At 41.4% G+C, this 14,193-nt stretch overlaps 1 protein-coding gene and 1 non-coding gene across 2 annotated transcripts in view; one reads left to right on the forward strand and one right to left on the reverse strand.

The window, feature by feature from the left end:
- Positions 1–678, reverse strand: part of RAB11A (RAB11A, member RAS oncogene family) — a 20,716-nt gene extending 20,038 nt beyond the window's left edge. The window contains exon 1 of the mRNA XM_010834544.1: positions 494–678. Within this exon, the coding sequence (XP_010832846.1) occupies positions 494–533 (40 nt within the window). The 5' untranslated portion in view covers positions 534–678. The remainder of the gene's footprint in view (positions 1–493) is intronic.
- A 326-nt stretch (positions 679–1,004) lies between these two features.
- On the forward strand, positions 1,005–1,076 carry TRNAQ-CUG. Its single transcript has one exon. It is a non-coding gene; the product is annotated as a tRNA-Gln (tRNA).
- The last annotated feature ends 13,117 nt before the right edge of the window (positions 1,077–14,193 follow it).

Consider the following 14,193-nt stretch of genomic DNA (forward strand, 5'->3'; position numbering starts at 1 on the left):
AAAGGGTTCGCCCGAGGGAAAAGGGAGGCAGATAAGGAAAAGATCTGTATGGGAGAGTGCGCCGAAAGAAAGATGAAGAACGAGGGTAAGGGCCTGTCGGAGGGGCTCAGGAAGGGTGTATACCGAAGGGGAGGGGGCGCTGAACCCGAAAAGATGGATGGTGGGGGGGGCGCCCCATTAAGGGGGCCCCGAACCCGGGGAGGAAAGAAGGCGATTTGAGAGACGGCAGCCGGCCACGAGAGGGGCGCAGGGTAGGGACTGTGAGGCTTCCTAAGGCCTCTGGGGAGGTCGCTATGAGACCGCTGTGTGGTGAGGACCCCCATCCGTGAGTGGAAGGAAAGGGGCTGAGCTGGGGGACCTCAAAGCCGCACAGAGAGGAAGAGCTGAGGAAGGCCGATCTCAGAACAGGGGCAACCCGCGGGCGGGTCCCCCGGGAGTGTCCCGGGCCCCCAAACCGGGACTCGAGGGAGAGTTCCAGAGCCTACGGCCTCACCTTTGAAGAGGTAGTCGTACTCGTCGTCGCGGGTGCCCATTGCGCGGCCGAGAAACGAAGGGGCGGGAGCAGCAGTGGTACCGGTGGGACCAGGGGGCGTCGCTGCAGGGGTAACCCGAACGCCGAGCTTCAGCTGCCGGACCCGGTAAAGAACCCCTCCCTGCCGCTACGCCACTTCCGGCAGGCCCCCACCCATAGGGGGAAGTACTTCCGGGGGCGGCGCCCCGCCCCTCAGCCCAATAAAGGGGGTGTACACAAGTTTGGCGTCTGTCGTCCAAGCTTCCCGGACTCGGAGGGGTTTCGAGTGGCTTAATGAGCGCGGTACTCCCGGCTTACCTCACTTACAGAGGCTGCTCTCCATACATAATAGTCTCTCCCTCACTCCACTCGCCGTTATTCGGGGAAGCAGGGCACTGGAGAGCGCGTCAGCACTGCCTCTGGTGGTCGGTTTGTGGATGGGGGCGGGGTTCTCTAAGGATTAGAGAGCCGAAGGCAGAGCCGTGAGCGTGGCGGTTCCATGGTGTAATGGTTAGCACTCTGGACTCTGAATCCAGCGATCCGAGTTCAAATCTCGGTGGAACCTGTACTCCTTCCACCTTTTGGTTTGGGTTTTGTTTTTTCCCTGGCCACGATTTTTAAGTCATGTACTTATTCACAAAGTGATTCTTGTACACCTGCGGGGTATATGTGTCTTTGAACTAAGGAGGGAGGGAATGCCACAAAACTCAGTTGCCTAGGAAGACCACATGCATTTCCTTCAGTTCTGTACTGTTACCTAGGTGTCTCCTAAGTATCCTCTACACTTAGCCCCTTTTTTTTTTAACCTCGGCCGTCTTCGAAAGCTTCCATGAAAAGGTGATTCTTTTTGCTAGAATTTTCAACCTCCAACTTCATACGAGGGCAGGCACTTTCCACTCCTTCTCTCCAGAAATCTCCCAAACTGTCTCCAGATGTATTCACAGAACCTCGCCCACCCTCCTCATCAAAATTCATCAAGAACTTCTTGAACCCTAATTGTCATCCTTTAAGCTTAACCTGGTTATATAATTATTTTCTTTAACATGCAGAGCGAAGGATGACAATTTCCATTTTTTCAGAAATGTGGATGGGGAGGTTCAAGTGATTTCCAAAGATCACACAGCAGGGCCTCCCTTTATGTGAAGAGACTTATGGCTCAGTGGTAAAGAGTCTGCCTGCTGATGCAGGAGACTGGTTTGATCCCATCCCCTGAAGGAGGAAGTGGCAACCCACTCCTGAAAAATCCCATGGACAGAGGAGCTTGGTGGGCTATCCAGTCCACGGGGTCCCGAAGAGTGGGATACAACTGAGTACATAAGCACTATATTTATGCCAAAAAGTTTTTCCCGTTTATTGTCAAACCTCACTACACCTGTGTGCAATTTAGAGTTTTCATCAAGGGTGCCTGTAGTAAGTAGAATAAAGGCTCTCCCAAAATGTCCACGTCCCAATCCTTGGAACCTGTGAATATACTAGATTATGTGGCAAAGGGGAATTAAGGTTGCAGGTGGACTTAAGGTTGCAAATCAACTGACTTTAAAACAGGATAATTATCCTTGGAGTCTCCATGTGGGCCTAACGTCCTCTCAAGTGTCCTTAAAAGTGGAAAAGGGAGGTCAGAGGGTTGTGGTGTGAGAAGACCTCAACCGGCCCTTTTGGCTTTGAACATGAAGAAAGGGGGCCAGGAGCCTAGGAATGCAGAGGCTTATAGAAGATGGAAAAGGCAAAATATAAATGAGAGGAGATGGAAAAGGCAAGGAAACTGAGTCTTCCCTAAGGCCACCAGAAAGAACACAGCCCTGCTGGTACCTTGATTTTAGCCCAGGGATACCCATGTCACACTTCAGACCTATAGTACTGTAAAGTAATACATTTCTGTAGTTTTAAGTCACCAACATTGTGGTAATTTGTTACAGCAGCAATAGAAAACTAATACAGTGCCATTTTCAGTGCTTTCCAAAGCAATATATAGCAACAGAAGGTTTACCAAAGGGTCAATAACAGTTCTGAAGGAGTAACTCATGAGCAGAATGAGCAATTCTGGCAACAGATGCCACAGTTCAGAGGGACTGAGATAATTAGGAAGAACTCCCTGGGGACTTCCCTGGCAGTACAGTGGCTGAGATTCTAAGCTCCCAGTCCGGGGACCTGGGTTGGATCCCTGATCAGAGAACTAGATCCGAATGCCATAAGGTAGACTGAAAATCCCATGTGCTACAACCAAGACCTGGTGCCCTGGTGCAGTCAAATAAATAGGAAAAACAAAGAACTACCTGGAAGGGGAGGAGCTAGCATTGACTCCTGAAGGAAGAAGCAAGTAAGGAAGCTCATTTGGGGAAGTGGAGAAGATTAGACGATAAGAGCATGTTAAGTAAGGCCATTAATGCCAGAGAAATAATCATGAACTTTTCCCCTTAAGTCATTATTTCTCAATGTGCATCCTGAGAAGGTCAATAGTATTCCTCAAAGGAAGGATTTCATGCTCAAATAGGTTGAAACGCACTGTACACTGTCTCTCCTGCCTTAGAAGTTCCCCTAATACTCTGGTGTTTTAAAGTCTAAATATCCCACTCTGAAGGGAAAAAATTTTAACTGTATGAAACAGAGCATTTCTCAGGTTCACCTGTGAACAAAAAAAAGAACAGAGTATCATTCATCATTCATTTACACAAGGATTAAATCACAACCCATTGCGGTCACCCACAGTGCAAGAGTGCATCCTGAGAAGAATTTAAGATGAAAAAACCTGGATAAGGCATTCTGTGCTTTGGATAAACAGCCCCGAGCTAGTTAAGATGTTTAAGATGGTTAAGCATAGTTAAGTTTTTTCCCATACAGAAGTTTTAACTTTTTATTTACTCAAATCTCTCAAAGTCCTTTGGTTTCTGAATGTTGCATATCACATTAGAAGGCTTCCTCTCTACGCAAGATTTTTTCAAAAAACTTATTTCTTCAAAGATTTTTAAAACTTTTTTCTCCATCTGAATTTTATGTAAATTGAGAGTAAAGTAGGGATCTAAGTTATTTCCAAATGGATAGCCAATTGTTTCAACATCATTATTTGAAAAATCTTTTCCCCACTGTTACAAATATCTAATTTATTATAAATAAATTTCATACATATAAATAAGTCTATTCTTTAATCTTCATAATATACCTCTGACAGCCAGAGAGGAACACTACTCAGATGTCCCTTCAAAAAAGAGGCTGTTGGGGACTTCCCTGTGGTCCAGTGGCTAAGACTCCGTGCTCACAATGCAGGGGGCTCAGGTTCAATCCCTGGTCAGAGAACTAGATCCCACATGCCGCAACTAAGAGTACGCATACCACAGCTAATGATCCTGCTTGCCACAACTGAGACACAGCAACCAAAGAAATAAAAATAAATATTAAGAAAGAGTCTGTTGTGAGAAGTATAGTTCGCTGATGGTCTCCAGTTGCCACACCTCCAAGGCCCACACTCCCTCTGGACTGTTCCCAGACAAGGACTGAGCACCATAGGGATACTAGAACTGGACCAGTTCTGTCCAAAATGGGACTCTTCTAATGGGTACTCTTTCTCTAGATCTCTCCATTGCACTAAGATTTTCTCAGAATTGCATTATAGTCCTAGGTTCTTCCTATCCAATCCTTCTTCTTTCCCACTCTCCTTGCATAGGTATTGATCCTAAATTGTGATCTGAATGCCCCACTTCTCCCTTTTGTCTTCCCCCCCACCCCCAAATGAATTCTTATGCTTCTAATTCACTGGGTCATCTTCCAGAGGACCTGACCCCGATTCAGTCCAATTGGTCAACTTTTCTCTTCCTATGCCGATATCACATTGCTGTATCACGACTTTGCAGTCTATTTTGATATTTCAATGTGGATTTTTGGTTTTGTTTTTTGGCTGCACTGGGTCTTCATTGCTGTGCAGGCTTTTCTCTAGCTGTGGTGAGCAGGGGTGACTCTTCATTGCAGTGCTCAGGCTTCTCATTGCCATGGCTTCTCTTGTTGCAGAGCACAGGCTCTCGGCGCGGGAAGGGTTTCACTACTGATCATTAAAAATACCTTTTTCAGAAATGAAAGAATTTGCACAGGATATCCAAAGATATGAGATTCTGCCTATAATGATGCAAAAGAGGGAGATCTAAGGCTTAATAACTATTTGGAAGAATGATCAATAGAAAGGGGGAAAGGATAAAAAAAAGAAAGCAAAACTGTTGCCATTAATTTCAGGCATGTCTAATTTCAACAGCTAGTAAGAAAACCAAAAGGAAGTACCCAGTAAAAAGCCTGGAAATATAGATTCAGAAATGTCTTGGCCCTAGAATATATGGAAGAAGCAAATTCTGGAATATATCTCATCTTCCACAGCCTGGGAGCAGCTCTAAAAGATTATTGAAAACAAACTGGGAACTGACAGGCCTGTGTTTAAACTCCAGCTCTGCCATTTACTGTTGTACCGATTTTAATAATTTACCTAATCCCACTGAAGCTTGGTTCCTTGTCTGCAAAATGGGACAAATGTGATTGAAATAGTATATAGCTTGCACCGTACCTGGCACATAGCAAATGTTCATTAATGCTCTGGGTCTCAATTGGGGTCAGTTTTGACCCCAGGAAATTTGAATATCTGGAGACCATTTTGGTGTATACTTGGGAGGCACCACTGGCATCCTGTGGGTAGAAACATTCTATAATAGACAGGACGTCTCCCCCACAACAAAGAATTATCTGGCCCAAAATATCAACAGTGCCAAGGTTGAGAATCATGAGTTCATTATAAGGATTATCCAGAGGCCAGGCCAAGACCTATGATGGGAAAGGGCAGGATGCAGTGAGCATCACCTCTCCATCCTGCCTCATCTTCCAAAAGTTGAGCATATCCCTCAAACATCAGGAAGGATGTCCAAGACAGACATACCTCTCTTCATAAAGCAGAGCCCATGGACCCACCAACCTGATACAAAACACTTCCATATGAGGATCCTGTTTGTTAAGTAAACAAAGCTCAGTTTTCTATTTCTTGACCCAAAAGGATTTTTACAGTGACATTCAGTTTGTAACTATTTGTTAAACCCTACGTATCAGTTTTATGCACATTTTTGTAATGACACTAGGTTTGCTTCACCATAAAAAGAATTTTTTGAGAGAGAAAAGTAAACAGACCTAATGAAGTGATAAGATTTGTTTTCTGTGCTTTTTGCCTTTTCTACTGAGTATATTATAAGGTAACAAATCGTATACAAAACCAGGAAATTCTCAACTTTGATTCTGATTATAGTCACTAGAGCACCGAGTCTTAAAGAAAGAAAGAATTTTAAAATATTTATTTATAAACATGTATTCTATATAAATATTTATAAACATGTATTCTATATAAAAATAGAGAGAGAGAATACATGTATATTACAAATGGCTTATTATTTATAACCAAATGCTATGTAGCTCAGCATAGATTTTTTTTCCATATCATGAAATCTGAATTAGAATAACTTCTAACTTTTATTTTAATAGTTTACTCTTCACATATTCTTAGCCTTTTAGGTTTGGTACTCATAGATTATAAATCATATGGCACAATCATTTTTCAAAAACCAAAAGGAAGGACATCAAGAGAGTGAAAAGATCACCTGTGAGAATGGAGAAAATACTTACAAATCAAATATATGGTAAATGATTAATATCCAGAATATATAAAGAACTCTGACAACTCAACAATAACAAAAAAACATGAAAATGGGCAAAGGACTTCAATAAACACTTTTCCAAAGAAGATTTATGAACCACCAATAAGCACGTGAGAAGATGCTGAACATCATTAGTCATTAGGGAAATGCAAATCAAAACCACATGAGATACCACTTCACACTCATAAGGATGGCTTTTATTTAAAAACAAAACAAAATGAAACAGAAAAAAGAAGTGTTGGAGAGGATGTGAAGCAATTCGAAACCTATACATGGCCGATGAGAACGTACAATAGTACAGACTGTGTCAAACAGTTTAGTGGTTCTTTTAACAATTACACTTACAATTACTATATGATACAGCAATTCTACTTCAAAGAAGTGAAAGCAGAGACTGAAACAGATACATGTACACCAACGTTCCCAGCATGGCCAAAAGGTGGAAACAACACAAGTGGCATCACAGAGGAATGGATAAGCAGAATGTGTCATATACTAACAATGGAATATTATTCAGCCTTACTAAGGAATGAAATTCTGATATATGCTACAACATGAATGAATCTTGCAAACAGTATGCTAAGTGAAATAAGCCAGGAGCGAAAGGACAAATACTGTCTGATTCCACTTATATGAGATACCTAGATTGAGTAAATCCCTAGACGTGGCGGTAGTGGTCAAGAACCCTCATTTCAGTGCAGGAGATGTAAGAGACATGGGTTCAATCCCTGGGTCAGGAAGATCCACTGGAGGAGGGCATTGCAACCCACTTCAGTATTCTTGCCTGGAGAATCCCATGGACGGAAGAGCCTGGTGGGCCACAGTCCATAGGGTCAGACATGACTGAAGCAACTTTAGCACAGCACAGCACAGAAAGGGAATAGGGAGTTTTTGTCTACTAGGTACAGTTTCCGTTTGGGATGATGAAAAAGTCCTGGAAATGAACGGTGATGATAATTATAAAATTATCATAAATGTACTTAATGCCACTGAACCATTTAAAATGGTTAAAGTGGTAAATTTTATGTTATGTATATTATTTATTTATTTGGCTGCGATGGGTCTTGCTTGCGACATGAGGGATCTTCTTTGCGTCATGTGATATCTTAGTTCCCAGATCGAACCTGCATACCCTGCAATGCAAGGCAGATTCTTAACCACCAGACCACCAGGGAAATCCCTGTTACATGTGTTTTAACACACACATAAAACTAAAAGGAGTTGGATCTCAGTTTTTTAAAAATGGACAGAAACAGGAAACAGAAGGTCAAAATAAAAGGAAAGATAGTTCTAGAAAAGGGATGTCAGAGGATGGGGAATGCTACTATGAATTCCTCAGTCTTCCCAGGAACTCTGTCGTCCTGGGGCCGTGTGCCTTTTCCTGACAGCCTCCCAGAATTCCTGTGGGCTAGCTGCTTTCTAGCAGCTAGAAAGTTAGCTTGTTCATCCTCATCCCACCCAACCTGGAACTTCCACCATGGCAGAGAAACTTCTCTGAATAAATACCAATTACCAGCCCCCTTTCATCCTCCCTCTCCTACCCTATCCCTATTGTGTGTTTACTACTGCACCTCAGAAGAGGGAATTTGCTTTGGCATCGTGGGACTCCATCAAGTCTATGTAATTTCCTATGTGAATAAGAGCCATGCTTGCTCAAAAGAAAAGAAAAACCTAGCTGACCACCAGAGTCTCATTTTTGTTTCTCCATCATTTACTTGGAAAAAAGCTGGGACTTTTAGTAATTTAAAAATTTAAAAACTGCAATACTAAATTGGTCAGGGTTACCAAAAAAGAAGATAAAAGTGACCCTTTTAGAACAGAAGAATAATTACTACACGACCTAGTCAATCCACTCTTAGGTATTTATCTAAAAGTTGTGAAAGCATATATATGTATTAAAAGTTGTATGTGAATGTTTGCAGCAGAGTTATTTGTAATAGCAAAACCTGGAAAGAGCCCAAATGTCCATCAACAAGTGGATAGATGGTAAATTTTGGTACAGTATATCCACACAGTGGAATACTATTTGGCAATAAAAAAGGAACAAACTGCTGATACATAACAACAAGCTGGATGAATCTCAAAATTATGCTGAGTGAAAGAAGCAAAAAGAAGAGTACATAATGTATGATTCCATTTATACAAAATTCTATAAAATGCAAACTAACCAAAGAGTAGAGAAGGGAGAGAGGGATTAAAAGATAAGAGGACATTTGAGGGGATAACAAATACATCTGTTATCTCCATAGTGGTGATGGTCTCACAGGAGTACACAAACATCATAATTCATCAGATTTCACACTTCCTACGTGGTTTATTGTTTTGTAAAAAGAGACAACAGGAAAGCACAGTTCAGTTCAGTTCAGTTCAGTCGCTCAGTCGAGTCCAGCTCTTTTCAACCCCATGAATCGCAGCACTCCAGGCCTCCCTGTCCATCACCAACTCCCAGAGTTCACTGAGACTCACGTCCATCGAGTCAGTAATGCCATCCAGCCATCTCATCCTCTGTTGTCCCCTTCTTCTCCTGCCCCCAATCCCTCCCAGCATCGGAGTCTTTTCCAATGAGTTAACTCTTTGCATGAGGTAGCCAAAGTACTGGAGTTTCAGCTTTAGCATCAGTCCTTCCAAAGAAATCCCAGGGCTGATCTCCTTCAGAATGGACTGGTTGGATCTCCTTGTAGTCCAAGGGACTCTCAAGAGTCTTCTCCAACATCACAGTTCAAAAGCTCAATTCTTCAGCGCTCAGCCTCTTCACAGTCCAACTCTCACATTCCATACATGACCACTGGAAAAACCTTAGCCTTGACTAGACGGACCTTTGTTGGCAAAGTAATGTCTCTGCTTTTGAATATGCTATCTAGGTTGGTCATAACTTTTCTTCCAAGGAGTAAGCGTCTTTTAATTTCATGGCTGCAATCACCATCTGCAGTGATTTTGGAGCCCAGAAAAACAAAGTCTGACACTGTTTCCACTGTTTCCCCATCTATGTCCCATGAAGTGGTGGGACCGGATGCCATGATCTTCGTTTTCTGAATGTTGAGCTTTAAGCCAACTTTTTCACTCTCCACTTTCACTTTCATCAAGAGACTTTTTGAGTTCCTCTTCACTTTCTGCCATAAGAGTGGTGTTATCTGCATATCTGAGGTTATTGATATTTCTCCCGGCAATCTTGATTCCAGCTTGTGCTTCTTCCAGTCCAGCGTTTCTTCCAGCCCAGCGTTTCTCATGATGTACTCTGCATATAAGTTAAATAAGCAGGGTGACAATATACAGCCTTGATGTACTCCTTTTCCTATTTGGAACCAGTCTGTTGTTCCATGTCCAGTTCTAACTGTTGCTTCCTGACCTGCATACAAATTTCTCAAGAGGCAGATCAGGTGGTCTGGTATTCCCATCTCTTTCAGAATTTTCCACAGTTTATTGTGATCCACACAGTCAAAGTCTTTGGCATAATCAATAAAGCACAAAAGAAGACAAAAGTTTCTCCCTGATCACTAATATGCTTTTTTAAATTTTGAATAGTCTATTTTTTAGTACAAATAGATTCTTTTTTCCCCACCAAACTTTAAACTTTTTATTTTGTACTGGGGTATAGCCGATTAACAATGTTGTGGTAAATTCAGGTGAACAGCAAAGGGACTCAGCCATACATATATAAGTATTCAATATTCTTGAAAGCAAGGTTGGAATACCCAGGTGCCACACACACACACACACACACACAAATCCTTGCTGCTCTCACACTCACTAATCACCGCTGCTAAGTCACTTCAGTCATGTCCCACTCTGTGCGACCCCATAGACGGTCAACAGCCTATTTCCTTTACAGTATCTGAGATGTATCTGTTCCCATTCTTAGCCACTGGCCCACTCTAAGCCCTCCACCCCCATTGTTAAGTTACAGCCTAGTCTTACCCTCCATCCAACATGCAGGTGGCTGCCAGAATAATCTTGACAGAGGACATCTCCAACTCCTGTTATTCAAAGTCATCATAGAAAAGTTATCGATGTACATCCATGCCTGAAAACAAAAGAGTATTTTAAAAAAAAGTTAGTAGTTCTTATCTATGGAGAGAAGGTGATTTTTATTTTCTCTCTTTTTCTATATTTTACAGTAGTTTTTTTTTTAAAGTAAAAATATCCTTATTGGTTTTGCTTGTTACAAAAAGAATGCATACTTGCTGTAAAATATTCAAATAATATGAACAATATGAAAGTATAGTAAAATTAGAAAATGAAATTTGTTTCCTCCTTGTGATCAACATTGTGGTTTCGTCTCCAACATCCACTCTACGCCTTCCATTCAGGAAGCAGCCAGGCAGTTTGGGTGAGATTATCTCCACTCACAGCTTCAGAAATAGCTTCTGGAATGGTCTAAACCAGCAAGTCTTAACCCTAACATCCAAACCCTTATATTGTAACAAGCATTTCATAACACTGCCTTACCATCCTGACTTGTAAAATCAATAGATCATGTATTTTGATATACCTTCTATTATGACAAAATCCTATAATATAAAGGAGAAATAACAGGAAAACAATACCTTATGAAATATTATGTATTTCAATATGGAAATGCTTGGGCACGACTATAATAGAAGATATAATGAAGTAGTTAGATGTTTGTACCTAATGGCAGAATCACCATTTGTTGGACAGTTTTTGAGAACTATGTGTCAGGGCAAACAGACAGAAATCCCGTTTCATGGAGCTTACATTCTAACAGGGTAGTGGGATACAAACACCAAACAATTGGCATAATACAACAGAACACGTAAGTAAATTATATATTACATTGTAAGGTGATAAGTATTACGGGGGTAAAAAGTAGAACAGGGTAAGGAAAAACCAGCATTCAGAACAGTAGGGAAGTGGGTAATAAGTTGCAATTTAAACTAGTGGTCAAGACTGCTACCAAGACCATAACATTCAGTTTGAAGGAGGTGAGGGAATGAATCATGAATGATACTTCTAGGGGGAAGTATCCAAGCAGAGGGAATAGCCATGCAAATAATCAAAGGAGGAAGCCTCTGTAGGGAGTATTCTGGGCTGTAAGTAGCCAGTGAGGTGGCCTGAAGTGAGTAGTAGGAGAAAAAGCAGAAGTAGGAGATGGGTCAGAGAGGAAACAGAACCACATCTCCCAGGACCTCAAAGCACATTGTAAAGCTTGCATCTGAGTAAAATGATGCAACATTAGAAGGTTGAGAAGAGAGGAATGACATGCTTTGACCCACGTTTTATTAATAAAAGGAAAAATCTGGCTACTCTGTTGAGAATGCATTGGAAGACCAGCTGGAGAGTTTGTCATAAGAATCCAGGTGAGAAGTGAAAGCAACAGCTACAAATGCAGACTAAGATTCAGTAGAGTATTTCATCTCAGATGTCATTGATTGTAGGATACATCCTGGCTCCAGAGATAAAATATGCAATGTGAATTGCATTATGCAGTGTGAACTGCAATATTCAGAAAGTGGTGTCAGCTGTTCAAAACATGATTTTCTGAAGTAATGAACAACTCTTGGTGAAGTTCCAAATGAAACAAAATACTATTTTCTCTCAATTTACCCATAATTCTCCCATCTTAAAATTCAATTCATATTAAGACCATAAACAAGTAGTTCATGTTCATATATAAAATGGAGTTAGGGTCTAGGTTCAGATTATTATAAAGATGTTTTTTAAATCTACATTAATGTCAAACAGGACATTAAAAGCCATGCAAGATAAGGGGAAAATCTGTAATTTGGATTGTTCCATATATTATGAGACTCTTGAGAGTCCCTTGGACTGCAAGGAGATCAAACCAGTCAGTTCTAAAGGGAATTGCTCCTGAATATTCATTTGAAAGACTGCTGAAGCTGAAGTGCCAATCCTTTGGCCACCTGATTCGAAATGCCGACTCATTAGAAAAGACCCTGATGCTGGGAAAGATTGAAGAGGAGAAGGGGACAACAGAGGATGAGATGTTTGGATGGCATCACCAACTCAATGGACATGAATTTGAGGAAGCTCTGGGAGTTGATGGACAGAGGAGCTGGCGGACTACAGCCCATGGGGTAGCAAAAAGTCAGACACAACTTAACAACTGAAAAACAATATACATTATGAAAAATCTATTATCTTTGGCCCATATTCTAAATACTCAATCACTGTGACAACCAAAATTGCTCCCAAAATTTACAAAGAGGTCCCTAGGATGATTCAGGAACAGACACATGACCCTACATACCATCACGGTCCAATCAGAGGAAAGCCTAGAGCTGCTGTTTGACAACGGAGAAGGCGATGGCACCCCACTCCAGTACTCCTGCCTGGAAAATCCCATGGACGGAGGAGCCTGGTAGGCTGCAGTCCATGGGGTCGCAAAGAGTCTGACAGGACTGAGCGACTTCACTTTCCCTTTTCACTTTCATGCATTGGAGAAGGCAATGGCAACCCACTCCAGTGTTCTTGCCTGGAGAATCCCCGGGACGGTGGAGCCTGGTGGGCTGCCGTCTATGGGGTCCCACAGAGTCGGACACTACTGAAGTGACAGCAGCAGAGGCGGCTGTTTGACAAAGAGAAAAAGGAAAACCAGTACTTGTGGCAGAGCCTGAATGAAGACGCCCCATGCCCGAATGCGCCAGCAACCCTCCCACCACCAGGGGGAGCTCTCTTTGGGGTGAGGCTTTTACCTTTTTTAATGTAGTATTGTATTTTTTTTAATTATGGTAAAATATACATAAATGTAACATCTTAACCATTTAAAAGTCTACATTCACATTATTGTGCAACAGAGCTCTAGAACTCTTTCCATCTTGCAAAAGGAAACTATACTCATTAAACAACAACTCCGGTTTCCCCTTCTACCCACAATCCCTGCCAACCACCATTCCACTTTCTGCCTATAAGAGTTTGGCCTTTCTAGGTACCTCAGTGGTAAAGAATCCGCTTGCCAGTGCAGGAGGCATGGGTTCCATCCTTGGGTTGGGAAAATCCCCTGGAAGAGGAAATGACAACCCACCCCAGTATTCTTGCTGGGAGAATCCCATGGACAGAGGAGCCTCGTGGGCTGCAGTCTGTGCAGTCACAAAGAATCAGGTATGACTGAGCACACTCTCACAGGTACCACAGATACGGGGAATCATATGGTATTTGTCCTTTTCTATCTGATTTATTCTGCTTAACATAGTGTCCTCAACAAGATTTTACCTTTGAAGGCAAGGGCAAGACAGAGCAAAAGCTGGCAGCTGAATTACATTGTTGAACTCCTCCATCAACCCTTTACCAAAAGCCCTCTTCACCTCTGAACATTTTGGTTACTTGGTCAATATATTCCATTTATTATTTAAGCACATTTGGGCTTATATTTTCTATTATTTACAGGTGAAAAGATGATAACTGATATCCTCCCTTTTTTTCCTCAAATAGAATTATCAGTTTGGTATATACTCTTTCAGACTATCTAATACACAAATAGAGATGTGCATTTTATTTTTATATATGTGAAATCCTGTAATACTGTTAAGCAACCTAATTTTTTCTCTGACTTCTTTCAATGTTAATAAATACAGATTTAGCTGTATTTATTTTAAATATTAATTTAAAATTAATTTAAAAAATTCTTTTTGAGGTCTATTGTGTGGATGAACCATAGTCTATTTAACCAATTGGTAAACATTTAGGATCTTCTTAGTGTTTTGATACTTCTAAACATGCTGCAGTGAACCTCCTTCTTCACATTTACTTCCTTTGAATACATATCTAGAAGAAACACCTTCCCCACAGTTGTACAAATTTCTATTCCTAACAATAATTTAAGCATTCCCGATTCTCTATATTCTTTAAAATATGGAGTACTGTCCATCATTTTCATCTTTCCTAATGTAATATATAAAAATAATATCTAACTTTCATTAGATCGGGAAAAAGTGGAAACAGTGACAGATTTTCTTTTCTTGAGCTCCAAAATCACTGCAGACAATGAGTGCAGCCACAAAATTAAAAGACGCTTGCTCCTTGAGAGAAAAG

Source organism: Bison bison, unplaced genomic scaffold, assembly GCF_000754665.1.
Source record: "Bison bison bison isolate TAMUID 2011002044 unplaced genomic scaffold, Bison_UMD1.0 scf7180017864034, whole genome shotgun sequence".
Lineage (NCBI taxonomy): Eukaryota > Metazoa > Chordata > Mammalia > Artiodactyla > Bovidae > Bison > Bison bison.